Source organism: Copadichromis virginalis, linkage group LG2 (assembly GCF_057382275.1).
Source record: "Copadichromis virginalis isolate Kocher_CV1m ecotype Utaka linkage group LG2, C_Virginalis_male_GT1.1, whole genome shotgun sequence".
NCBI classification, from domain to species: Eukaryota; Metazoa; Chordata; class Actinopteri; order Cichliformes; family Cichlidae; genus Copadichromis; species Copadichromis virginalis.
The window spans coordinates 2,381,795-2,407,952 of NC_140619.1; the positions used below are offsets into that span (position 1 = coordinate 2,381,795).

A 26,158-nucleotide genomic window follows, 5' to 3' on the forward strand; every position below is an offset into this window, starting at 1 on the left:
TTTACTATTAGCAAACACTAAGACGATCAAGACATCTTCTAGGGGCCAGTGTTTGTTTTAGCCCGTCATAAATCCTCGTAGAACAACATGAATTAAAAACGTGCCCTTTGTGTTATTCAGGAATCTTCTAGACTGGACCATAGAGCATAATCTTATTTCTCAGAGAAGATGCCTTAGCCGAGTCGTTCAGACAGCAGTCTCATCCATTTCCTGTCTTTTATCTGAATTGTTTGATGTTAGTTCTGACTCGCTTTATGAAAATGACACCATAGAGATTTATTGAGACTAAGTTACAAATGCTTGCTGACAGGTAGAGTTTGCTAAATGCAATAACAGGTTAAAGCAGCAACAGTAGACATGTTAACCAACTTTTTGTGGCTGTGGACAATAAGTGAAGGAAAGCGCTATACAAATACAGGGAAAAAAAAGGAATCATAGATTTTTTTAAACAGTTCAAGAGGTGCATCTGTGCACTTGTTGTCTAAATCAGTTTTTATCACATTAGTGAAAGACTTTGTTTGCCGGGTGGGTGGGGGGCTGTTGGGCTGCTGTGATTGACTTGCTGCATCTCGTGTTCTGTTCTCCTCACTGTGGTGATGATGCATCATGCCCCACCCTCTCCTAGTGATAGGGTTGCTTACCACTTTTCTCCTGTTCTTCCTGCCTGACCTGTGGTGACCTTGGCCTGTCACACGATTCATCATCTCCACCATCTACTTCACCGTCTGGTTAACCCAACCCTCCTGACTGGCTGCTGCGGCTGGCTCTGTACAACACCACTGGATTATGCTGCACTCTTGATGCACTCTGATCTTTTTTTGGTCCTACTTTACTTTTTTTTTTTTTTTTTGGAAATCCATACCATTTTCCTGCACTGTGGAATAACCATGCTGGGCATGATCTGGGTTCGTGCCTGCTCCGCTCTGGTGGGCTTTCGGGCTCCCACATGTGTCCGATCTCTTCACTCTTTCCCTGGGATCACTGTGGCTCAGGTAGGCTGCTGTCCATGTGTTTATTTGACAAGATGTATTCATAATTTTTCACGCTACAGTTGTTAAATACAGTATAAAACCTCTGAACACTTTATATTTTGTTCTGTGTTCTCATGCAGATTGATGAAGAGGTAGCTAAACTGCTGGCACTAAAGGCTCAGTTAGGAGATGATGGCAAAACCCAATTTGTCCTTAAAACACCAAAGGTAAGATTAAAGTACTGTTGTATTTAAGGAAATACACGTTTATATTTACAGAATATTCTGTGGCACAGGCCTGGTATCGTCTGTATTAGGACAAGACAAACACAACCATTTAACTTTATGTCACATGTGTAAAGCTTATCTTACTATCTCAGCAGGACTTGGTGGAATAAAAGGAGCTCTCAATGGCAAAGTACCCGCTACCTTTATATTCGGGCACATACCATTTGATTAAAAGCTTGTTGTAAGTAGAAGCAGGCGTAGCTTTGGTTACAGAGAAGCCTGTCTGTGAGATCATTGGCACCAAGTGGCTGCATTATAATTAAAAAAATATAATAGCTCTAGATAGCTTGTTACCAAAGATCAGATCAAAGAACCCCTTCATAAGAGTGGGTTTAACGAATCAAACTTTAGTGTCGGTAGTCAAAAATGCAAGGATCAGACTACCCCAAATTGTGTCATCAAAGTACATGATGCTTTATGTGGATATCTGCTTATCCTTTAATCAATCACATCTCTTCTAGAGGACCAGAAAATGTCTGTATGGTAAGCTTTCCAATGGTGTGTTACAACCCCAGTGGCTCTAAGTTAGATTTCTTTTTAATGTAAAAAGTTACATGGATTCAGTCACCCAGGCCTAGGACAGCGACCATTTACAACCTCTGGTAGGCTGAGTGGTTACTGGTTACCGCACGGTGAAATCTGTTACAAAGAGGATGCTGAACAAAAAAATGACAACAAACAACAAGTGCATACATATTCTCACAATAGAATTATTTGATTGACAATGTGTGTTTGTCAGGGAACGAGAGACTACAACCCCAAACAGATGGCCATCAGAGAAAAAGTCTTCAACACCATCATCCGCTGCTTTAAACGACATGGAGCCGAGACCATCGACACACCTGTTTTTGAACTAAAGGTAGAGTTTGACTTAGTTTAACAAGTTTGCTGCTTGAAAAATAGGAATGGGCATCGGGTATTAGTTCTTTTAGCAAACCGGTTCCCAGTAGTTCAATTCCTTGCAATTGTTAGTCTGCCAGACTCTCAATCCCGCTTATCGGTTCCACTCGTACTTATGCTACAATTAGCTGACTACTTTCATTTTTATTGCACAAAAGAACCAGAGCGCAATGGTGAAGTGCAAACTGCATTCAGGACCGAAACAACAGCTAACTGCTAAATAACGAAGTTGTGCCGCTAACACAACTTCGGCTCTTTGCAAGCACCTATCCGGTCTTTAAGTGATGACGTGATGAATCCTGCTTCCGGGCCCAAACTACCCTGTGTTTAATGACGCTTTTGTGTTTTTAACATGTTTTAATGCTTTGTATCTTGTTCTATTTAATCTCAAAAGCCCCTAAAAACAGTCAGTGATCACTGTCGGCCTCTCTCGGTTTTTATTACCGCTATTCATTTTAAAGCTCAGCTTTTAAAACCATCGGGAACCCTCAAGTTAACTTTTATCGAGTGGAAAAAAGTTAACGTTCATCCTCCAGCTTCACTGTTTATGTTACGCTAACATAGCTGTGTCGCTAGCCACCACGTAGGACATCGTTATATACCAGCTAGCCCAACTTCAGTAACCCTACAAGTGTCACTGCTGTTTACTTTCATTTATGTTGGAAGTGACAGCAGAGCTGTACGTTTGAATTTTGTCAGAAATCCCTCAGTCAGAACATGCTACATCATGTTTAGGTGGTAAGTAGCGAGCTAACTTCCTGCTAACTTCTAACTCCGTTAAATGTATTAAATTCTGTTTTCATGGATGCCTGGATGTTAAACTTAAGGCTATTGTTAAACTGGATATTAAGAGTTTTACTCTCAGTGATGCCGCAGTGTTCGTTTGACTTTGGGCCCAGACACAGCTAATGACGTCAGGCTTAAAGGCCGGATACAGACAGTGTGCTAATCAGTTTTCAGTTTTATTTGTCATATGCAAGTTAGCACAGGGTCAACATTGCAATGACATGTATTTGACGAGCAGAAGACAGTCACTCAGCAGAATGGTACAGTAGAAAAAAAATGGTTAAGAGCAAAATATTAATAAAATATAGTAAAAGAAAAAAGATTAACAGTTAACAGACTAAATATGTATATTTTGGGGTGCAACGATACACAAAATTCACGGTTCGGTTCGATACTTTGGTGTCACGGTTCGATATTTTTTCGATACAAAAAAAAATGTTCATGCTTTTTTAATTTGTCATTTATTAAAATTATAAATATATATTTTAACTCAAAAGTACAGTTTTTAAATTTAATGTTGCTGAAACAACAAAATAATAAAAAAATAAAAAAAATCTGACGGAGAAATCACTCATCTTTGGAAAAGAGAGTTTATTACAGAGAAATGGCTCTTTCAAAATAAAAGCTCTACTATACGCTTCTTCTGGGCTATATTCTCAGCAGCATATTAAACATATCAGGTCCCCATAAGGAGAATCCTGTGCTAACGGCTGTCTAAATGACTCGGGTAAAGTTTGTAGCATGCGTGCTTGTTGTTTTTGTCTGCTTCCACTTGTCTTTGCACTAGGATGATGTCGGAGTAAATGTGCAGTCATATTCGTTGTGTTCCCACTAGTGCTGTCAGCGTTAATCTGAAATGACGTTAACGCCACAACACGGCAAATCTCCGTTAACGAGCTACTGCGGATCGCCGCGTGTGTGGGACTGGACGGCGTCAACACGTTAACGAGCTAACTGCGCTAACACACTAGCTCCCACCCATGTAATTGAGCATTGCGTGGCACATCCAACATACTGTTTTACTTTAGTCCATGACTCGCTTACCTTCAGGGTCATACGTCACATGAAAACCAAAATAGTTCCAAAGGCCAGATCTGAATGAGGGTGGGGGAGGTTCAGTTTGCCATGTTGCAAGGAGAGCTTAACTTCTGTCTTGCTAGCTTGCCCTGCGCTCAGGGAATCTGCGTTCGACTACTCCGCCTAGGCTGCACTGTCGAGCGCAGATCCACTGAGCGCTCAACACAGACAGCATCGTCGGAAGGAAAGTTGATAAAATAAATAAAAAATTTTGTATTGTTTGATACATATGGGTACCGAACCGAAAGCACTGTATCGAATGGTTCAATATCGATACGAGTATTGTTGCACCCCTAATAAATATATAAATATATGTACACACTAGTGATTAAATAAAAAAAATCTTAAATAGGAATGTGACGGGGGGGATATTGCACAGTGGCAGGAATGAGCAGCAGTACAGACTGAACAGTTGGTACAGTATTGCACATTTTCTGCCTAATATAAATACCAATAAAGTGGCGTGACCAGTGCAGATTGTGCAGAGTACTTGTGAAGCTGCAGGGTAGCTTCTGAGTGCGTCCTGTGGACTGTGTTGTGTGTGTTTAAGTGTTGTGGTTGAGGTGTCGTATGGCTTAGTGGTAAAAACTGTTTTTGAGTCTTGTAGTCCGAGCAGACAGACTCCTGTAACGTCTGCCAGATGGTAACAAGGAGAAGAGCTGATGTGCTGGGTGGCTGTGGGCCTTGATGATGCTGTGTGCTTTGCGGAGGCACCGTTGAAGATAAATGTCCTGAATGGCAGGAAGCCTCGTGCCAGTGATGTGCTCTGCTGCCTTCACCACCCTCTGTAGTGATTTCCGGCTGCTGGCAGAGCAGCTTCCGTACCAAACTGTGATGCAGCTCGTCAGTAAGCTCTCGACTGCACACCTGTAGAAATTTGAGGTGATATTCGCGTTCATGTCAAACTTCCTCAGCCTCCTCAGGAAGTAGAGTCGCTGGCGAGCTTTCCTGATAGCAGTGTCTGTGTGAAGGGTCCAGGAGAAATCCTCGGTGATGTTGACTCCAAGGAATTTGAAGCTGCTGACCCTTTTGACCTTGACACCGTTGATGTGGATGGGCTGGTCTTCCCTGACTGGTTGTTTCCGGTAGTCCACTATCATCTCTCTAGTTTTGCTGATGTTGAGAGTCAGGTTATTTTCCAGACACCACTCGTACAGCGCCATCACCTCCTCTCTATAGGCCGTGTCATCGTTGTCTGTGATGAGGCCTATGATCGTTGTGTCATCTGCAAACTTGATGATGGTGTTGGACTCATGTTTAGCAACACAGTTGTGTGTGAACAGGGAATAAAGGAGGGGGCTAAGCACACAACCCTGTGGCGTTCCTGTGTTTAGGATGAGTGATGAGGAGGTGTGCTTACCAACTCTCACCACCTGGGGCGTGTTTGTGAGGAAGTTTAGAATCCATCTGCAGATCGGTGTTCCCAGCCCAAGGTCGACGAGCTACGAGGCAAGTTTTGAGGGGATGATGGTGTTAAATGCCGAGCTGTAGGGCTGCCACAAACGATTATTTTGATAGTTGACTAGTCACCGATTATTTTTGCGATTAGTTGACTAATCAGAGCATGCATCCATTGAGCGTAAAACCTACAGCTTATTGCACCAGCAGCATCTGCTCTTATATAACTATCATTAGCTTACAGCTTGAAGTGTTTAAGGTGCTAACTAAAAATAAAGACAAGATGATAGTTTATTCAATTTTAATGAAGTTTTCAGATTGTTTCGGTGAAGTTTAATAAACTCCTTGCTATCTAAAATATAACAGGACACCGGAGTATATTCTCCAGCATCTCACACTTCTGATAATCAGCTGTCTGCTTGACGTTTATTCAGCTGTGTAAAAACTATAACTTTAATCTCAGACAAACTGATTTACTCAGGAACAAATAAAATACTGAAAAAAGCCAAACAATAACATGTTTAAGTTATCTAAGTGACTTATATATCATGTTTAACCTGAGTAGCGAAAGACGGCGGTGGGTTTGAAAACGATTTGCCGGGAGTCCGGTGTTCTCACGGCTCTAGTTAGCCTTGCCCCCGGCTAGCTATCGAGCTAGTGGGTAACAGACGTCTCCGAAAACGTCGGAGCGCTTTTGAAAATATGTGGTGTCCTGATAAACTGAGCAGATATTTGAGGTTTACACAGCTACATTCTCGCCTGAAAATATGTTAAACGTTTATTTTGTGACCCAGAAAGAATAATAAGAGTAATATTAAAACTAACTAGCTGCCGCCATTGTTGGAAACTAAGCAGGGCGGTGCTATGAATTTTGGGACACAGCTACTTCTTCTTCTTCGGGGTTTAACGGCAGCTGGCATCCTTGTACATGCAGTGCTGCCATCTTCTGTTTCAGTCCGTTATTACACTCTTAAATCCTGCTACTTATTCCTGCGTCTTTTGGGATCTAACAAAGCTTCAAACGACGCTTCGACTATCAAATTGGTCGTCGACGATTCTGATAGTCGACGTAATCGTGACTAGTCGACTAATCGTGGCAGCCCTACCTAGCTGTAGTCGATGAAGAGCATTCTTGCATATGTATTCCCTTTTTCCAGGTGAGTGAGGGAGGTGTGCATTGCCAGGGCGATGGCATCCTCTGTGGTTCTGTTTGTCCGATAGGAGAACTGAAGAGGGCCCAGTATGTCAGGGAGGGAGGAGCAGATATGACCTTTGACCAGCTGCTCGAGCCACTTCATGATGATGGATGTCAGTGCAACAGGACTGTACTCATTCAGACAGGAGACCACAGATTTCTTAGGAACGGGAATGATGGTGGATGTTTTGAGGGACGTGGGGACCACTGAGTGCCTCAGGGAGAGGTTAAAGATGTTGGTGAACACCTCTGCCAGCTGGTCGGCGCACACTCTGAGAGGCCGGCCTGGGATGCCGTCCGATCCCGGAGCTTTGTGAGGATTGACCCTTTTGAAAGACCATCTTACAGCTTCTGTTTTGAGAGTTAGTTACAGCCTCACTGTCCTCATGAGGGTAGAGGATCTGCTCTCTGTTGTCTGCATCAAAACGAGCATAGAAGTTGTTAAGCTCGTCTGCAGCTTAACAACTTCTCGTCCAAATTCCCCGGAATTTGGATATATGCGGACGGTGGTTTTAGTGATGGTATCGTCCATGCATTTTCCAATATATCCAATGACAGAGTCTGTGTAAAGTGTAAAGTGTAAAGTGTGCGTGTTAGTCCCCATAGGGAAATAGTTCCTCTGCATTTAACCCATTCACCCAGTGAAGCAGTGGGCAGCCACCAGTGCAGCGCCCGGGGAGCAGTGTGTAGGGACGGCACCTTGCTCAGGGGTACCTCAGGGTAGCCGTTCAGTGGAGTCGAACCCCCGACCTTCCGATCATGGGGCCACCACTCTACCTACTGAGCTATCCCTGCCCTGTGAGTTCATTGATGTTGCCATCAGCTGCATCCACAAATATCTGCCAGTCAGTTGTCTCAAAGCAGTCCTGCAGGACCTCCTCAGCCTCACTGTCCCATTTGTAGATGACCCTGGACGCTGGTTTTACCTGTTTCAGCCTTTGTCTGTATGCAGGCAGCAGCAGCAGGAACAATGGTCTGCCTTACCAAAAGCTGGGTCTCCCAGCTCAATAAAGGCAGCGTCAGGATTTTAATTCTCAGGTCCAATAATGATGTCATACAGTTCGTCCACAGCCGAAGCTTTATCAGCGTGTGGGGGAATGTAAACAGCTGAGAGGAGAACTGAGCTGATCTCCCTCGGGAGGTAAAAAGGCCTGACTTTAATGCTCAGCAGCTCGAGGCTCTGAGAGCAGTAAGTTTTTAAGATACACACATCTCTATCCCACATAGAGTTAACCATAAAGCACACCCCTCCTCCCCTTTTCTTGCTTGAGTCCTTCGTTCGGTCTCCCCGGTAAACAGTGAATCCATTCAGCGTGACGGTGCGGTCGGGGACGCTGGGCTCCAGCCATGTCTCCGTGAAGGCCAGAACGCAGCAGTTCCTGATGTCTTTTGGGTGTTTAATCCGTGCAGGCAGCTCGTCAAGTTTGTTGTCCAGAGACTGGAGATTTGCGAGCAGGATGCTGGGCAGAGTTGGCTTGCCGTTTCTCTGTCGGGATCGGCTCAAAACTCTGGCGCGTTTCCCACTCTTTGTTTTCCCACGGCGTCGTGCAAGTAAACGAAGGATCCCAGGCATCCACGGTGTCGAAACCTGCTGTAAAGTCCGAACTGGCTGACGAACATTGCTCCAAAAGCGTTTGTCCGTCATACGATCGCACTGTGCGCACAGAAATAGAAAGCAGTACAAAATAAATAATAACATTTTTGCTGAGATGACTGGGAGCTCTCGGCCGCCATCTTACGGCGCAACCGGAAGTCAAGTTCCTCGATTGCTTTAAAGCTTTGTGCTGTTGACTTTGTGTTTATACCTGTTGTTAGCTAGGATTTGTGTTGGTGTGTAGCCTGTAGGTTTATATTGTTAAATGTTAATTATGAGAATTATATATCACATATTCTGTGTGAGACATTATTTTTGACACACTGATCACAAGGAGGTGAAATGCCTTCAACATTCACAAACATTTGACCACACAGCACGCAATTGATTTGCAGGAATGTGGAACACATTGCACGGAAGTGACCTATTTGTCTGTTTGCACAGGAAACATTGACGGGGAAATATGGAGAAGATTCCAAGCTCATCTACGATCTCAAAGACCAAGGAGGAGAGCTGCTGTCCCTCAGATATGACCTCACTGTATCCTTTAAATAGACACAGCCAACTGTACTGTTCTCATTCATGCATTTCCACAAAAATGTTAGAAAGGATTAAAAGAGTGGTGGTACTTTAGACTGAGCATTCAACAGAGTCAGAATACGCAGTTAAATGAACGGGGCTTCTTATTAACCAAGTGCAGCTTGTGAAAAGGTTACATTGTCATGAAAGTAGCAATACATTGTTACTCTGTGGTGTTGTTATTCTTGACCCGCCCTCTTTCAGGTACCATTTGCCCGCTACCTGGCCATGAACAAGATAACCAACATCAAGCGTTATCACATTGCTAAGGTCTATCGTCGTGACAACCCAGCCATGACCCGGGGACGTTACAGAGAGTTTTATCAGTGTGTAAGTCAACTGCAGATGGCATGGACTGAGTTCTTTTTCATAGCATTAATTTTGTCTCACTATGGGAATATCTACTCTGACCTCATTAGAAGGTCAAATATCACAGCTCCCTATAGGCTGGCTCAGTGATGCCTGTGTGAGGAGGGGCGAGGGGTCCCCTATATAATCTTGATTCAAGCAGAAGCCGTTGACAGCCCTGCTGTTTGTGCTAAACTGACACTGTCCATGAATTTTAGTGCAGAACGCTCTGTTCCCTACATGCCAGTGTATAGTAGCTCACAAGCAGTAGCAATACAGTCCTGTAGGTAGTCCGGGTGTTTGGTAGCAATGCTTTTACTCCAAAGCATCGTAGCAACACTTTACTAATAAGGCACTGCCAGCATCACCAACAGGAAGCATTCACGCGTTCAACACTCATTAGCAACAGCGCTTAATGTAGAAACTGCCCAATATGCAGCAAAACCTCCAGAGAAGTAGCACTACCTTTCACTGCTAGGATTCAAAGTCCACTAGCTACCCGAGGCTACAGCTAGCTACCCGAGGCTACAGCTAGCTACCCGAGGCTACAGCTAGCTACCCGAGGCTACAGCTAGCTACCCGAGGCTACAGCTAGCTACCCGAGGCTACAGCTAGCTACCCGAGGCTACAGCTAGTGTCACTACCCGATCCGTACCGGAAACCCGATCCGTACCCCGCATGCACAAATCTTACGTCACTTCCTCTCTTTGCCAACATTGCGACATTCAATATATTTGAATGACACGGTTAGCGCCCAGTTAGCTCCTAGCATTTCTCAACAGCTCTGACTCCTTTTCGACTACCGGGACATTTAAACAATGGATAATCCGTATGCAAACAAATTCATGCTTTTCTCCTCAACAGAGAGCGTCCCCCGATTGAACAACAGCGCCGTAAAATAAGAAGAATGGCGCCTAATTACAGAGTTAATAATACAGACTTTGTAATGTGTCACGTGAAGATTCAGCAGCCAGATGAAGTGTTTACTGACAACTGACAGTGATAGCGCACATCATCATCATTATTCCAACAATCCTCTCCACACAGACGAGCATAAACACACTCGACTGTCACTAAATCAAATTTAACACACGTTTGTAATGACGCTAATTCAGTTTACAATAGGGTTTATTCGCTCAGTCAGCAGGTGGCAGTATCCTCGTACACTGGGGAGTAAACTGCCATTAAACGAAGAGAAGAAGACGAAAACCCCTGCACATGCGCGGTACGGATCGGAGAGTCCTGATCCGTAACTATCTTTTTATTTTTCGTTTTCGTCTACATTATATTGAAATGTTTCATTATGGGAAACATTTTAAGAGATACTTATTATTCTTAACATCTTAACAGATACTCTGACCCGTAACTATCGTAAAACGCTTCAACCGGAAGTAGACACCTTTCGTGCATGCGGGGCACCGATCGGGTTTCCGGTATGGATCGGGTAGTGACAGCTAGCTACCCGAGGCTACAGATGTGGAAAACTATTGTTGAGGAGTAGCAGGTGGTTGGTGTACTTTGGTAAACGGTCACTGCTCTGATGTAATAAAAAAATGTGACTGTTAAATGCTGTCCACACTCCTTTCCCTGATCGCCATGGAGTGCTTCAGAAGGGTCGTCGAGGCCCACATAAAGGATTCCATCAATGTCACTGTGGGCTACAGGAAAAAACGTTTTTGCAGATTGTTCCTGGCTCAGACTCGGGTGCAAAAAGTCTCAACCTGAGCTTCCTCCTCTACAATTTGGTCCTGGACTTCTTAACCAGCAAAATCCACAACATCTCTTCCTCCTGCATCATCCTCAGCACTGGCTCCTTCCAGATCTCTGTATTAAATCTCACCTTCCAGGTCACCCTGCTGACATATGACGCCAGAGCATCAAAGCTGTCGTACAGTCTTTGTAGATGATGCAACACTTTGCACAATACATTTTTATGTATTTTATCTATTGACTATTTCAGTTTACACTGACATCTGCTGCTCGTCACCACTGATGACTGACTTAGAAGTGACAAGGTTAACATGTGTGTTTGTGTTTGCGTTTCAGGATTTTGACATAGCAGGGCAATACGACGCCATGATCCCAGATGCTGAGTGTCTAAAGATTGTACATGAGATCCTCAACGAGCTGGACCTCGGAGACTTTCGTATTAAGGTTTGTCACTTAGTTGAGCTGAGTGCTGCCGTGGTGAGTGAGTCTCTCTAACCACATCTTCTACATGCAGGTGAACGACCGACGCATCCTTGATGGAATGTTTGCGGTGTGTGGCGTTCCAGATGACAAGTTCCGAACCATCTGTTCAACGGTGGATAAACTGGACAAGGTACTGAGGCTTACTGCAGTGAACATCCAACTCTTCTAATCACTATACTCAGTTCTCCTGACCCTCGTACTTATGAGAATGTTTTCAGTTGTCAATATTCAGAAACCAGTATTGTGGAGGTAAAAAGGAATGGCATTTTTATTTGTGACACCTCTGATGTAATCTAACAGCACTGTAAGCGTCTCCTTGGAGAGCTGCTATGTTGATGCCATTTGCATGAAAATGTTATGTGCAGCTGCTCAACAAGAAATAAGAAGTGAGATTAATCAGATGTGACTCTGGATCAGATCCGCCTCAGATGTACCACAGGCTCAGAAGAGTAGGTCCAGATCGGAAATCACTTACAAAACAGGATTGGACTGGATCAGGATGGATGAACCTCAGTGTGTGAAGAGGACTCTCCATTTACATGCACAAACTGGAGTCTATTAGATAGATATGATACAAACCACTGCAGTGCAGTACCTGTAATACCTACAGCATGTTCTAATCGCTCTAATAGGATATTATGGTCGACAGTATCGAACGCTGCACTGAGGTCTAGCAGGACAAGCACAGAGATGAGTCCACTGTCAGAGGCCATAAGAAGATCATTTGTAACCTTCACTAAAGCTGTTTCTGTGCTGTGATGAGCTCTGAAACCTGACTGAAACTCTTCAAATAAACCTCTGCAGATGATCTGTTAGCTGTTTGACAACTACTCTTTCAAGGATGTTTGATATAAAGGAAGGTTGGAGATTGGCCTATAATTAGCTAAGACTGCTGGGTCTAGAGATGCTTTTTGAGTAAAGGTTTAACTACAGCCAGCTTGAAGGCCTGTGGTACATAGCTGATTATTAGAGATAGGTTGATCATATTTAAGATCGAAGAATTAATTAATGGCAGGACTTCTTTGAGCAGTTTTGTAGGAATGGGGTCTAAAAGACACGTTGATGGTTTGGAGGAAGTAATTATTGAAGTTAACTCAGAAAGTGTTTGAGAATTATACCACGGAGTCAGGTACTTCTGATTAGAGACCTTAGTTTTCACAGGAGCTACAGTATCCAGAGTCGTACGTAGTGAGGAGGTGAAATTATTAACAAGATGATCGACCTCTGGAGCAGCGTTCAGATAGCTGCTCTGCTCTGTGTTGGTACAGGGCACTGAAGATGATAACAGTGGGTGGATTATATTCTTAGGATGTTCTTGACAGACGTCTTTGCAACCATCTAACTTCACTTAGGAAAACATTTGCACATCAAGAAAGATTCTTCTTCAGCCACTTTAAAGCCCTTTGAGTGCTCGGTCAGTAGAATAGTGCTATATAAGAACCGGTCCATTTACCATTTATTTACCAAGAACTCAAATATTTACTGATTAGAGCATTTTAATGATTTATAATCCTATCTTCCATGCACTTGAGCAGCTCCTCAGTGTATGATGAAATAGATGCTGTAAGATGAAGAGATATTAGCCACAAATGGTAAATGGCCTGTATTTCTATAGCGCTTTACAGTCATCCACCCATTCACACAAATGTCATTGATTATCACGGTTTAGATAAGTGTGTTTGCATTTGTGCAATTATTTTGAACTGTGGGTGCTGATTTTAAGTACAAGTAGCAGTGATGTCCCGTCTGAAGCTGAAGCTCCAGCGCGTGCCCAAAAAACGAACACACTGCTTCAGAAGCCCTGTGCCGAGGCGAGGGTCGTCTGAAAAGAGTCACGTGATTGATGACATCTGAAGCTTCATTTGTCAAACCCCCGATTCAGTGGTTAATGACGAATTGAAGGGAGGATAAGAAGGACAGACGCAACAACATTGTCATCCCCTATGTAGCCGGTGTATCAGAGAAACTCAGGAGAGTTTTCTCCAAGCATGACATCCCAGTGTATTTCAGACCCAGCAACACGCTCAGACAGAAACTGGTTCACCCGAAAGACAAAACGCCAAAACACAAACTTAACAATGTGGTGTATGCTGTACAGTGCAGCGAGGAATGCTCAGACCTCTACATTGGAGAGACCAAACAGCCACTTCACAAGCGCATGGCACAACACAGAAGAGCCACCTCCACAGGACAAGACTCAGCAGTCCATCTGCATCTTAAGGACAAAGGTCACTCTTTGAGGATGCCAATGTTCACATTTTGGACAGAGAGGACAGATGGTTTGAAAGAGGAGTGAAAGAAGCCATCTATGCCCACTGTGAGTGACCATCTTTGAACAGAGGCGGGGTTTACGACACCAACTCTCTGCCATCTATAATCCAGTTTTGAGATCCTTCCCAGACGCCTTAACGCCCACTCACATCCTGGGCCATCTGACCTCAGGAATTCACATGATAAGGTGGGGCCAGGTTTCACAATGAACTCACCCGAAACTCTGGCTGATTGGGACCCACACCCAGTTTACACCTTGGCTCAGGCGATTAGAGGATCATCAGGGGGTCCTTTTGTCCCTCTGTGGGGGGTCACTCCCACTAGGTTTATATCTGGGACTCTCCACCATTTGACCTTAGAACTGAAGAAGCTTCTCGGATGAGAGGTGAAACGTCTTCAAGTAACTTAAAGAAGTCCAGACGCTTTTCTTTGCAAGCTCCTTTGACTACGGTGACCTGGATGACTGAGAACCTTCACAGACATAACGAATTGAATCATTGGTGATTTTTTTTGCGACAGATAGCGAACTAGTGTGCGACATAATGAGAGTTATAATTTGTAAGAAAACACAGCTGCAGTATATCTAAACGTATCACATGGAGGCAGGGACTTCACTGCACAAGCATACTCCCAACCTATTGTAACATCGTGTTGTACTTAATTAAAAAAAACAAACACTATATATTAATACAAAACATCAAGAAGTCCCAAGCAGAGGGAGAACACACCATGGTGCATGGTTACATGAGGAAGGTAAAAAGCACCACATCAGCCCGATGTCAGACTGAACTGTCACATTATCATGTTAAACAGAAGCTGTCATTTCAGCTCTGAGTGGCCAATCATAATGCAGCACTTCACTTCAAGTTGTAGATTCAAGCTGCTCGTCATATTTTTGGCACCAGGTGTCACCAAAGAGCTCTGTGTTGAACAGTCTTTAAATACAAGGCTCAGTGCTTCGGTGCTTGGCAGGTTATGATGAGGGTGTGGCTTATCAGCAGATGGGTATAACTAGTGCGCCACAGAGCTGCCATGTTATGTTGGTAAATATAACAAACGTGGACTGTGCTGTAGTCCCGTCTATGCCTGCAATGATTGCAGCCCTGCTGCTCACGGTCATTCGTTACAAGGCTGCTGAGCGTTTCTCCATCTCTCACCTCTTTTTACTCACCGTGTGTTTATGCACCACTCTGACATTAGTCATTAGTCAAACACACAACCGGTCACAGGAGATGGACTACCTGAGAGATGGACTACCTGAGAGATGGACTACCCGAGAGATGGACTACCCGAGAGATGGACTACCTGAGCCTGGTTAAAAGGGAGTTTTTCCTTCTTCTGTCACCAAGTGCTCACACAGGGTCATCTTCATGTTGGTTTTTTTCTGCATTATTGTTGGGTCTTTATGTTACACTATAAAGCACCGTGTTGTTGTGGTTTGGCGCTATATAAATAAAGTTGAATTGAAATCCTTACCCGTGTCCTCCTCTAGATGTCCTGGGAGGACGTGAAGAAAGAGATGGTGAATGAGAAGGGCCTGTCAGAGGAGGCTGCCGACCAGATTGGGGAGTACGTCAGCATGCAGGGTGAGACTGTGCCCAACATCCACACAGCTGATGTCTGTAGAACAATCAGCGTGACCTGAACTGTCAGCTGTTCAGCGGAGGCATTTTTTAGCTCTTTTTCTTCAGCATCAAATAAAATGTGGTCCAAGCTTATGCTGCACTCCCACAGACTCAGAAACACAACATTAAACATTTTATCTTGTACCACCACAATGATGAAATAGAGCATGCCAAGGGAATCGCTTGTGCAACACACAGACTGACTGTGCTGGATGTAATGCAGGTGGAATGGACCTGGCTGAGCGCCTCCTTCAGGACCATAAAATGTCTCAGAGTAAGCAGGCCTGCGCTGGCCTCTCAGACATCAAACTGCTCTTCAAGTACCTACAGCTCTTCCATGTCACAGACAAGGTGAGAAACTGATCTTGGATTTCTCTGGTATAGGATTCCAGTATGAGTGCTCTATAGCAATGATCTGGTTTCCATGTGGACAAAAAAGGTTTTATACTGGTCATGCAACCCTGTGAAAAACTAGCACACCCTTACTGGTTTTCAGGGTTTTCCATTAGGTCATGGTACCTGGTACCATTAGCATACTAATTATGTCACGGGACGCTCGGCCATGTTGCTATAGCAACAATCACGCACTTTAGGTGGTACTCGATTGTAAGTGAAAACCAGTCGATCCGAGTTGAGTGAACCTTGGCAAGTGAATCCGAGCAGGTAAATGGAAAAGGGGCTTTTGTTTCGTCTCTCTGTTGTTTTTCTTTGTTTTTCCGTTCTTCATTCTTCCCTGCCTGGATACGGACTTTGAAATTCTGCCTTCTCTAGGTGGTCTTTGACCTTAGTCTGGCCCGGGGTCTGGACTATTACACTGGAGTGATCTATGAAGCCGTGCTGACTCAGGCAAGCGCAGTCTCAGCCGCTAATGAAGCTCAAAACGGCGCCAATGCAGAAGAGAGTGTGAGCGTGGGCAGCGTGGCGGGAGGGGGCCGATACGATGGCCTGGTGGGCATGTTCGACCCCAAGGGGAGGAGAGTCCCCTGTGTGGGTGTCAGCATAGGTATCGAAAGGATCTTCTCCATCATGGAGCAGAAGGCTGAGGTAATGTCTCGCCTGATATCTGTGAAATAAAATTTAAGCTGGAGCAGCTTTACTGTTCTGTGAATGATGCACAAGTTCAACAGTGACATGGTTTTATTGTTCAGGCCTCACCGGAGAAGGTGCGCACCACAGAAGTTCAGATCATGGTGGCATCTGCTCAGAAGAACCTGCTGGAGGAGAGACTGCAACTCATCTCTGAGCTCTGGAATGCTGGCATCAAGGTAGGTGTGTGGCAGGGGGTGTCAGGACAGATCAGGGGGGAGATACTGTCAACAACCCCACCCTAAGAGTTTGGGTACCTTGTGTATCCACCAGGGGGAGCAGTGTGGCTGCTTTATCCGGTCTTTAAGTCTGACTTCATCAGCTGTTTCTGTGTCCAAACTCTGCTTCAGCTCCCAAAGTCAAACGAACACTGTGGCATCACTGAGAGTTAAACACTGTTTAAATTCATCTTTAATCATCAGTGTTGCTGCTTTACCAGGTGTAACAATTAAGTTTAACATCCGGGCATCCATGAACACAGAAGTTATTACATTTAACGGAGTTAGAAGTTAGCAAGCAAACAATTTATTTATATAGCACTTTCAGAACAACTCCCAGCTGAACACCAAGTAGTGTACACTTGACATGCCAGAAATGATACACAGAATAAGTTAAAATAAAATAAAGTTAGCAGGAAGTTAGCTCACTAGTTTGCACCTAGACATGACGTAGCATGTTCTTACTGAGAGATTTCTGAAACAATTAAAACGTACAGCTCTGCTATCACTTCCAACATAAATGAAGACAGAAAACTAAACAGCAGTGACGTTTGTAGGGTTACTGAAGTTTGGCTAGCTGCTATATAATGATGTGCTACGTGATCGCTAGCTACACAGCTATGTTAGCGTAACATAAACCACAGGTTCCCAAAGTGTGTGTGTGTGTGTGGGGGGCAGAGCCATTGCAGGGGGGGCGCGGTATGAAAAGAAAAAAAGAACACTTGGACACTGCTAGCATCATGGACAAGTGTTTGATGGGGCGCCTACAGAAACGCAAAGCAGGAGATGAAGCGTCGCTGAATATGTTTCCAAACCAAAGACTAGAAAATATGGTGAAGCAAATCTTCCCTTTGGCTTCACCAGGATTGGTTTTCCCTGCGTCGGGAGCAGCGCTGGGCTCTTCAAATCACGGACAAACAGGATCCCACATTCTTGATCTTTAGTTCACAAACACTTGTTGTAATGACTAACTACTCCTGACATGTTGGAGATGTTTGCTCTTTATACAGTAAAGTTACAGCAGGATACAAATAACATCAGGCTGATCCTGCCACGATTTGTTCCCTCGGTTCAAACAAACAGGATCCCACAGCTGTTTATATTTTTAAACCCATTTTGCACAGAAAAGCATTTTTTGAAAAATGTATTGATGTTGAATATTATTACACAGGAAAAAACAACTACACGTAAAATAATCCCACGGTGACGCCTCTGCCTTTGTAAATGGAGGGACAGTAACTGTGTGTAAGCCTGTAAAACCTGCAGACAGTCAGATTAACAGCATTTCGTCTCTATCATTCTGCAGTTCATCTCATGTAAACAATAACGTGGCCACAGCGTGACGTGGAACAAAACACATACCTTTGGCGTTGCGTGACGAACTCTGTATTCCTCGTCCACACGTAAACACAAAAAAGGGGTTTTAAAAAATCTCCGTTTTCGGTGACTCGAAACGGCGTTTAAGTGTGGGCGAAACAGCTGCGCTTTCAAAAATACCCGTGTAGGTGCGGACGCAGCGTGACAGAGTTAGTAGTTTATTTTCTTACTACCTGCAGATTACTTGTATTTGCTTAATTGTTTACTGAATGTTTGAGGTGTGAAATAAACCGCAATGGAGCAAAATATGGGCGTGTGTGGTTGGAGGATGTGTTAGTGCGTGTGTGCACGTGGGGAGGGGGGGCGCGAACATTTTTCTTGTAAAACAAAGGGGGCCCAGCAAAAAAAGTTTGGGAACCACTGAAAGATACAAAACATGAAAACATGTTAAAAACACCACAGCCTTAACAAAGACTGAAGCAGGGTTGATATGTCATCACTTAAAGACCAGATACTGCAGTCATAATGATGATGGAGTCATTATGTTCAAGCCTGTCTTAATGAGCAGGCCAGCTGCTCTCCATCCCCACAGACTAATATTTTTTAAACTATGCAATCAAGAAATTATTAACAACTGGTGGAAGCTTTTTAAGAGTGACAATGAATAAATAAACACAACACATAAATCAACAATTTTAAGGGCAGCTTTCACAGACAGGTAAGACAGCCCGGTCATTAGCATTACAGCACATGTCCGTGTTGTCTATTGACCAGCGATCGACTACGGTGGTGTGAAAAAGTGTTAGCCCCCTACCTGATTTACTGTATGTTTGTCACACGTGAATGTTTCAGATCATCTAACAAATTTAATGTTAGACAAAAATAGGGCTGCTCGATTATGGCAAAAATGATAATCACGATTATTTTCACTGAAATTGAGATCTCGATTATTTGACGATATTTATTTAACCCTTTAAGACCTACTATAGAACCAAGTCCGCCAGAGCTTATATTATTTTTTTACATGCTGTAGTGCCATTTGTGGGAGCATTTCAAGTTGCTATACATCAATACAACTGTTATAGCCCATATTTTAATAATATGTATGCATTAAGTCCATAGTAATTACATTAATTGCAAACAAGTGCAATAAACTACAAAAAAATTGAAAATCGTTTTTGTTTTTTTACATATATTTCTACTTGGAGAAATTTAAGAGGCTTATCCCTCAAAACTTTAAATACAATAAAGTTGCAAAAAATAGTTTACAACAACAGGAAATTTATTTTGAGTCTCTTCATAGTTTTATTTTTGAGATACAGCAATTTTTATATACTGCAGGAAAAACAAAAAACAATCCTATGATGCACATTTGCAAAGAAAACAGCAGGTGCATCAAAATAAACTATTTCCAGCAGTGCAATTCGAGTTCTAAGCATCCCAGCAACTATTCAGAAAAGTCAAACATGACTTATAAAAACACTAGTATAGGCTTTTAAGGCCTACAAGTAAAAAACTAGATTTTCTGCGAAAATGACGTCACTTCTGGTTTCGGGCAGGAAATGCGACAGTTCACGTTGACGTCTTTTTCAAAGTGGGAAGTGTTAAGAACAGCTGATGGATCGGCAAAGCCTGTTTCTGGAATATTGTGTTTTTGTTGCTGCAAGTGCTTTTTATGCAATTTTTGCAAAACTTCATGTGGAAGGAAACTGTGACCGAGGACAAGCTGATGGCATCAGATGTAAGTACAACTCCTCCGGTTTCATATGCAAAACAAATTATTGCGCTAGCTTACACGGTTCAGGTTCTACAGGGATTTAAAAATAGTTACACAAAACGGAGCGTGCTGCTCTGACCGGCTTTAAAGGGTTAACAATAACAATGTGTTGAATAATGACTTTAAAAAATAATATAAAATAGTGTGCAAATACTGATAACAGTGCAAATGTTTGCAATATAAGAAATAAATGAAAAATGTAAACATCTATGTTTAGTGAACTTTGCAGTGTTGCTCTGTGGTGCAGCTACGACACCGTAGCAAAGTTTACACACTGTGTCTACTTGATCCACGTCTGACTGAACCCATAATGTTTCCACACCACTGAAGTTTTGTTTTTTTTACCTCTCTTTTCAACCAGCAGCAGTCACTCTCCTCTCCAAATAACTTCTGCTTAGCTTTCCGAGCTTCCCTCGGGTCCTCTTAATTGTTGTGACGCGTGTTCGAAATGGAGAGAGGTGCGCTTGACTTACCACACGGAGCAGCGCGAGAGTAAAGTACGAGGGAGGGGCTAATAATCGGCTCAGTCATTTTTAATGATCGTTGAAAGCCCAGATCGTAATCGTGATTAAAATTCGATTAATTGAGCAGCCCTAGACAAAAATATTACAAACTGCATTTTGTGTTTACGTATATCATCTTTGTCTAATATTTAAATTCGTTTGATGATCTGAAACATTTAAGTGTGACAAACAGGAAAAAATTAAAATCATGAAGGAGGCAAACACACCACTGTATGTGTACTGGTGAGATGACATCGGAACAGTAAAGAGCGTGTGTGTGTGTGTGTGTGTGTGTGTGTGTGTGTGTGTGTGTGTGTGTGTGTGTGTGTGTGTGTGTGTGCAGGCTGAGGTGATGTACAAAAAGAACCCCAAACTGCTGAGTCAGCTGCAGTACTGTGAGGAAGCAGGAATCCCCCTCGTGGCTATACTGGGAGAACAGGAGCTGAAGGATGGAGTGGTGAAGCTGCGTGTAGTGGCAACCAGAGAGGAGGTATGATGCACGCACACCAAGTCATTGTAATTACACACATAAAGAAATGCTCACACACACGTCACGTTATCTTGCTGCCCCCCCCCCTCTGCTGTTTGTGCACAGGTCGATATATCCAGAGCAGATCTTATCAGTGAGATCAAGAGGAGAACTGAGGCTTAGCCGCTTCCTGCTTGTTTAGCCATAAACCAGCCACGTTATCTCATGGGCTCTTCAGAACTGTGTACAGAATTCCTTCCCTGGTCCACTACAGAGCAAAGACACAGCAGCCACGTGGACTGGTGTTACACAGCATGTGGTGCTCATGAGCACAGCAGGAAGCTAACAGGGAACATGTTTAAATGAATGATGTTGCTTGTAATGTGCTTTCGGGTGTGTAAAAGATGCCTCACTCGTTGTCATTGTTCACATTGTTCAGTAGGGTCTCTGGTGAAGAGATGGTAGATGTAAATCACACCAAAACAGTCAGTGCACTATTTAAAAAAAATACATAGGAGGATAGCTGTAGTGTTTAAGACCAAGACTGAGAAAATGTTACACATTTGTTTTCTACATGAATCACGTCATGATTTACTGCAGTTACAGTTCTAAGAATGCTCCTGTCTGTATAAAATATCCTGTACTGCCCAGTGTCTCAAATAAAAAGCTTACATTTTGCTCAAACCTGGGAAAAGCTTCTGGTTTCCACATCTGTGAGAATGTGAAGGTCCTCTTGGATGAAGACGATGCTCCCACCACCAAACACCAAGCTGCCAACTTTACATGTGTCTTTTAAAGGGCTTAAAAAAGTCCAATAGAATTACTCGGCTGATAATGTGCTGGGGTTGTCCTTAAGCAGCATCATTAGAAGGCACAGCATTTCATTGCTATGCAGCTGCATTGACACCTGACGCTGTGCAATGGGCACACTGATGGTTTTGAACCTCGTGGTCAGCTCAGTACTTGGGATGCGTTTCCTCTGGGCACTCGTGTGCTAATCCTGCAGCAGTGCATCTCAAAATACGAAAATATTGTGACGCTCTATGTATTTCAGAAAGATAAACTTGATCACCACAACCTCAAGAGGCTCATCGTGAAAGTAGATCCCAGCTGTCTTTGCTAATTATGGATGTTTAGTGGGCTTTAGTGAAGGTGACAAATGATCGTATGGCCTTTGACAGTGGGCTCATCTCTGCTTGTCCTCCTAGACCTCAGTGCAATATTTAACACTGTTGAGCATGCTGTAGGTGCAAACAGATTTACTCCAATTTGGTCATGTAAATGGAGTGGTCTTCAGTTCTGTGCTAGTACCAATTCTGTCCATTACGCATGCTTTCCTTAGGCAGTATCACTGGAAGGCACAGCATATTCATTGCTATGCAGCTACCCAGCTTTAACTATTAAAGCCAGATGACACACACCATATTAGTTAGGCTGCAGGGATGTCTTAAAGATAAACATGTGGATGACATTGAATTTCCTGCTTCTAAATTCAGATAACACTGAGGTTATTGTACTTAGCCTTAAAAACCTTAGAAACATGGTATCCAACCACATACTTAATGTGGATGGCATTACTTTGGCTTCCAGTAACACTGTGAGGAACCTTTTTAGTCATTTTTGAGCTTCTTGAATGTGCATGTTGAAGAGTTATGTAGGACTGCTTTCTTGGATTTGTGTAATATCTCTAATTAAAACTGAAAAGCTTCCTGTCTCAGACTGATGCTGAAAAACTGGTTTTTGCATTTAATACTTCTGGGCTGGACTATTATAATGATCTAACATTGGACTGAAAAACTCCTTGATAGTCAGTTGATACAAAAATGTGAGAGTACTGACAGGGACTAGAACGAGAGAGCAGGTTTCTCCCATATTCTGTTAAATCCAGAATCAAATGTAAAAATCCTTCTCGTACAGAACTGTTGATGTAACTGAGATATAAATAAAATTGACTTGAAGTGCTGACAGGGTGAAGAAATTGGTCTTCTTGGGGTGTCCATTTCGTGGCCCGTCTCTGATATCCTCTGTTGTATTAAACTTGAGCTTCAGTTTGGAAATACTACTTGGTTTCGTGGAATACGAGCTTCCACGAACATCAAACACGGCTTTGAGCACAGATAAGCTGAAGTGGATCTGAGTCCATGCTCATAGGTGCAAGTTTTGCTGGCAGCTTATTTGTTTTGTTTTGTGCCCATCAAAATAAACTCCAACGCCATAGATTCTCAGCAGGGCTGAGGATTCGGCTGCCACATTAATAATTGACATATGAAATGATCTCGGGGGCCAAATGTAATTGTATAAAACAGCCCTGGTTTAGAGCCTGTTTCTACCCAATGAACCATCACACAGACCCACTGTATGCTTCTCATATGTCTCAGTTTATCTGTGTGCAGTTACCTAGAGGGTCAGAAGCTATTTCCTCTGTCACAGTTGTTCAAACAAAGCCTCACCTTTAGTAGTGCCGTGCACGGCTTACAAAGACAGCAGCTCCTCCTTCATTTCAAAGTCGCCTGTAATCCCACGCACAAAAGTTGCTAGCTGTGTTGTGTTTGTGACGTCTGCTGTCTCATCACAGTTCCCCACCCCTGATGTATACCATTTAAACCGCAGCACTCCGACGTTAACGCTGTATTCACGTTCATCCGGTTGCTTGAAAGTAGTGATGGTGACTTGAGCTGATGATGTCACTGTATCTACGTCCAGCTTTGAGATGGTGTTGGTGTACTTCAAGCACGTAGGTCTGGATGGCAAACTTAAGGCCCGGGGCCCAAAATCGGCCTGTCAAAGGCTCTAATATGGCCCACTTGATGGCTTTGGAATATATGAAGGAGGGCACGAATTTTGGACTTTAAAACTGTATTTTAAAGTTTTATCAGATTTTCCTACAGATAGAGTCCTCTCCCATTCATATTACACCAAGTAATGAATTAGATTAGATACTTTTTACTTTAGACTAAAAAAAATAAATGCATAAATAAATGAAACTGTTGAATTACTGAAGAACTCTGTTTTTTAATTACAAGTGTCCGGGCACTAAGCTAAGAGAATCTTTGCAGTAATTTTACACATTTATTTATTTGTTCTGCTGCATTCACAGAATAATCACTTACAGTCATACAAAACTGAGACATACTGTTAAAACTGCACTTGTTTTTCTCATATTAATTGCAATTAAATGTGTCTTGAAACATCTTTACACTGACAGAAAGGGCAGTTTCACTGGTTTGGCCTACTTAAGATCACAGCGGGCTGTAAGTGGCCCACGATGTAAGCTGAGTTTGACATCCCTGAAGTAGGTTATACGATGGCTGGGAACTAAAGCTGCGCCTGATGCTACACACCTAGAATAAACCAGCGAGGTAGTGTCTTATTAAACATGGAAAGCATTGTTTACAACTACTGCTGTGCTACTGAATGTTTGTTAAGGAATCACAACAAACTGAATGCAACAAACTCGTCCCCAAAAATGTGATTTTGGAACACATGGAAAGCATGGTCGAACAGACAGCGTGAAACGTTTAGTAAAGACCAAATACTCAGAGCATCATGGGAAGCCTCGAGCAGCTTCGGCCAACTAAGGGAGGATTCAAGGTCAGCTAATCCAGCCCAACTGTAAGACTCCTCTTAAAAACACAGAAACCAACCTGAAAGCTGAAAACTGTGAAAAAACTGAAGCTGGCTGCAGTGGCTAACAGAACAGCTGACGTGCAGTTAAACATAGGCTCCAAAAGGTTTATTATGACATTTAACAGATGGTGTGTTGATGGACTAATGGATGGATGGTTTTTTTCCATAGATTGGAATTAGCATTTCCATTTCTTTAAAGTGAACAACACAACCATTTTAGCTGAGGAAATATCTGATTACATTCTATGATAATCAGTTAAAAGGTTAAGTAGAGTCGTCTTAATTCACAGGAAGTGTCCAACAGATTGACAGGTGACAGGACATGATGTACATATAATGGAGCAGGGAAGATGGAAACAGTTAGAACATGTGATTTATTCTTTTAATGGATCATCAAACAGTTTTTAAGACAGCCTGAGTAATATAAATTACAAGAGAAGTAATTGAAGCATTAAGTAATAAATGCACAAACAAGCTTTTCAGTATCACTCTGAGGCAGGATGTTTCTAATTTTAGAGAGATTACACAAATGTAAGAAAGCTGTCCTACGTATTTGTTTAATGTTGGTATTTGGTATTCTCTCACCCCCTTTTGTTCATGTCCAATCATCTTTGCTTTCACTGAGAAGAATGAGGATCTGCTGCACACTAAAGAAACTGTTTCCCTGTCATAAAAATGTGCACAAGTAATTTGTCAGTCAGTTTTAATCAGGGTCCGGGCTCCTTGTGTCTGTGGTGTTTAAAGAGTCGTAATTCCATCGCTGATCTCTCTTCCGTTCCAACGCAGCTGTAAGTTGTGTAGCTGTAGTGGTGTGTCCTGCTGTAAATCACGTGATCAAATCACATGATTACCCTCTGCTGTGGAAAACGTGGTGTAGATGTTAGCACCGGTCATCTGGATGCACACTTTCTCACAGTGACCTTGTATTGTAAGCAATACAAGGTCAGCAATAACACACAGTTGGTAAGCACACACATAAAGTGGCAACTAAAAAAATCTTTATTTATACAGCGCCAAATCACAACAACAGTCACCTTAAGGCGCTTTATATTGTAAGATAGATCTTGTTTATGATGCATTATACTGCTGAGTTATAAGAAATACTGTTTTTGGAGAGTCAGGACTTTGCTTTTTCTGATAGTAGAGGAGACAGAGAGCACATCACCCCCACCGTTGTTGAAGGCAGACAAAATAGGGAGCAAAGGCCATAAGTCAGGCTCGCTAAGAACGTTTAGGCTTTTACGACTAGGTGGGGGCCACTAGAGGCTAGAAGAGCTTGAGTAACCCTCCACCAGTTTGATGTTTGCTGTGTCCCTCTGCATGCACGTCTCCCCATCCGGATGGTTTATGTTCATAAAGTGTTGAATTGTATGGAATAAAAGATTGTTGATTGAGCATTTATACACCAAGTAGTGTCCTTCCTTCAGCCCAAAGATCGAAAGAATTGGGAGGATTTAACAATTTGGTGCTGTGTGACCCGGATCTTTGATGTGCTGAGGAAGGCAGATTTGGCCTGTGGTGAGATCGTGAGGCCAGGCGAGCAGAGGACCGGTCCAAATATAAAAAGGTAAGCACAGCCTGTTGTATTATAAATACCAAATGTGCATATTGGGCTTTCCAAATTAATCTGTTCGCTGAGTTACACGCATTTTCACATTAAATTTGTCGGTGTCTGGTTTTCGGCACGAGATACTAACATCATGAGTTGAGGCTGAATTCCAGTGTCATAGGAACTGGCTCTAGCAAGATACTAAAAACATTCTATGTTGAGACTAGAGTTGCAGCCCACGTTACCCTCCACATTTAACGTTGTGTATGACTGGCTTCTGTTGCAAGAAACGGGGAGAATTTCTAAGACGCGGCCAAAGTTCAGCATATGAAATAGAGTCTGGCTTGTGGTGCGCTTGCAGTTCAAAGGTGAGCTCAGAGGTTTCTGC

At 43.0% G+C, this 26,158-nt stretch overlaps 1 protein-coding gene across 2 annotated transcripts in view; it reads left to right on the top strand.

Annotated features, from left to right (window-relative positions):
* Positions 1 to 21,288, top strand: part of hars (histidyl-tRNA synthetase) — a 22,170-nt gene extending 882 nt beyond the window's left edge. Inside the window, exons 2-14 of one of the 2 annotated variants that reach the window (XM_085467760.1) lie at positions 626 to 992; positions 1,112 to 1,198; positions 1,998 to 2,117; positions 8,653 to 8,748; positions 8,992 to 9,117; positions 11,182 to 11,289; positions 11,360 to 11,458; positions 15,092 to 15,185; positions 15,448 to 15,575; positions 15,996 to 16,268; positions 16,373 to 16,489; positions 20,469 to 20,615; positions 20,721 to 21,288. In XM_085467760.1, the coding sequence (XP_085323886.1) occupies positions 801 to 992; positions 1,112 to 1,198; positions 1,998 to 2,117; positions 8,653 to 8,748; positions 8,992 to 9,117; positions 11,182 to 11,289; positions 11,360 to 11,458; positions 15,092 to 15,185; positions 15,448 to 15,575; positions 15,996 to 16,268; positions 16,373 to 16,489; positions 20,469 to 20,615; positions 20,721 to 20,777 (1,644 nt within the window). In that variant the 5' untranslated portion in view covers positions 626 to 800 and the 3' untranslated portion in view covers positions 20,778 to 21,288. The remainder of the gene's footprint in view (positions 1 to 625; positions 993 to 1,111; positions 1,199 to 1,997; positions 2,118 to 8,652; positions 8,749 to 8,991; positions 9,118 to 11,181; positions 11,290 to 11,359; positions 11,459 to 15,091; positions 15,186 to 15,447; positions 15,576 to 15,995; positions 16,269 to 16,372; positions 16,490 to 20,468; positions 20,616 to 20,720) is intronic. The other variant, XM_085467768.1, reaches the window with a different exon arrangement.
* The last annotated feature ends 4,870 nt before the right edge of the window (positions 21,289 to 26,158 follow it).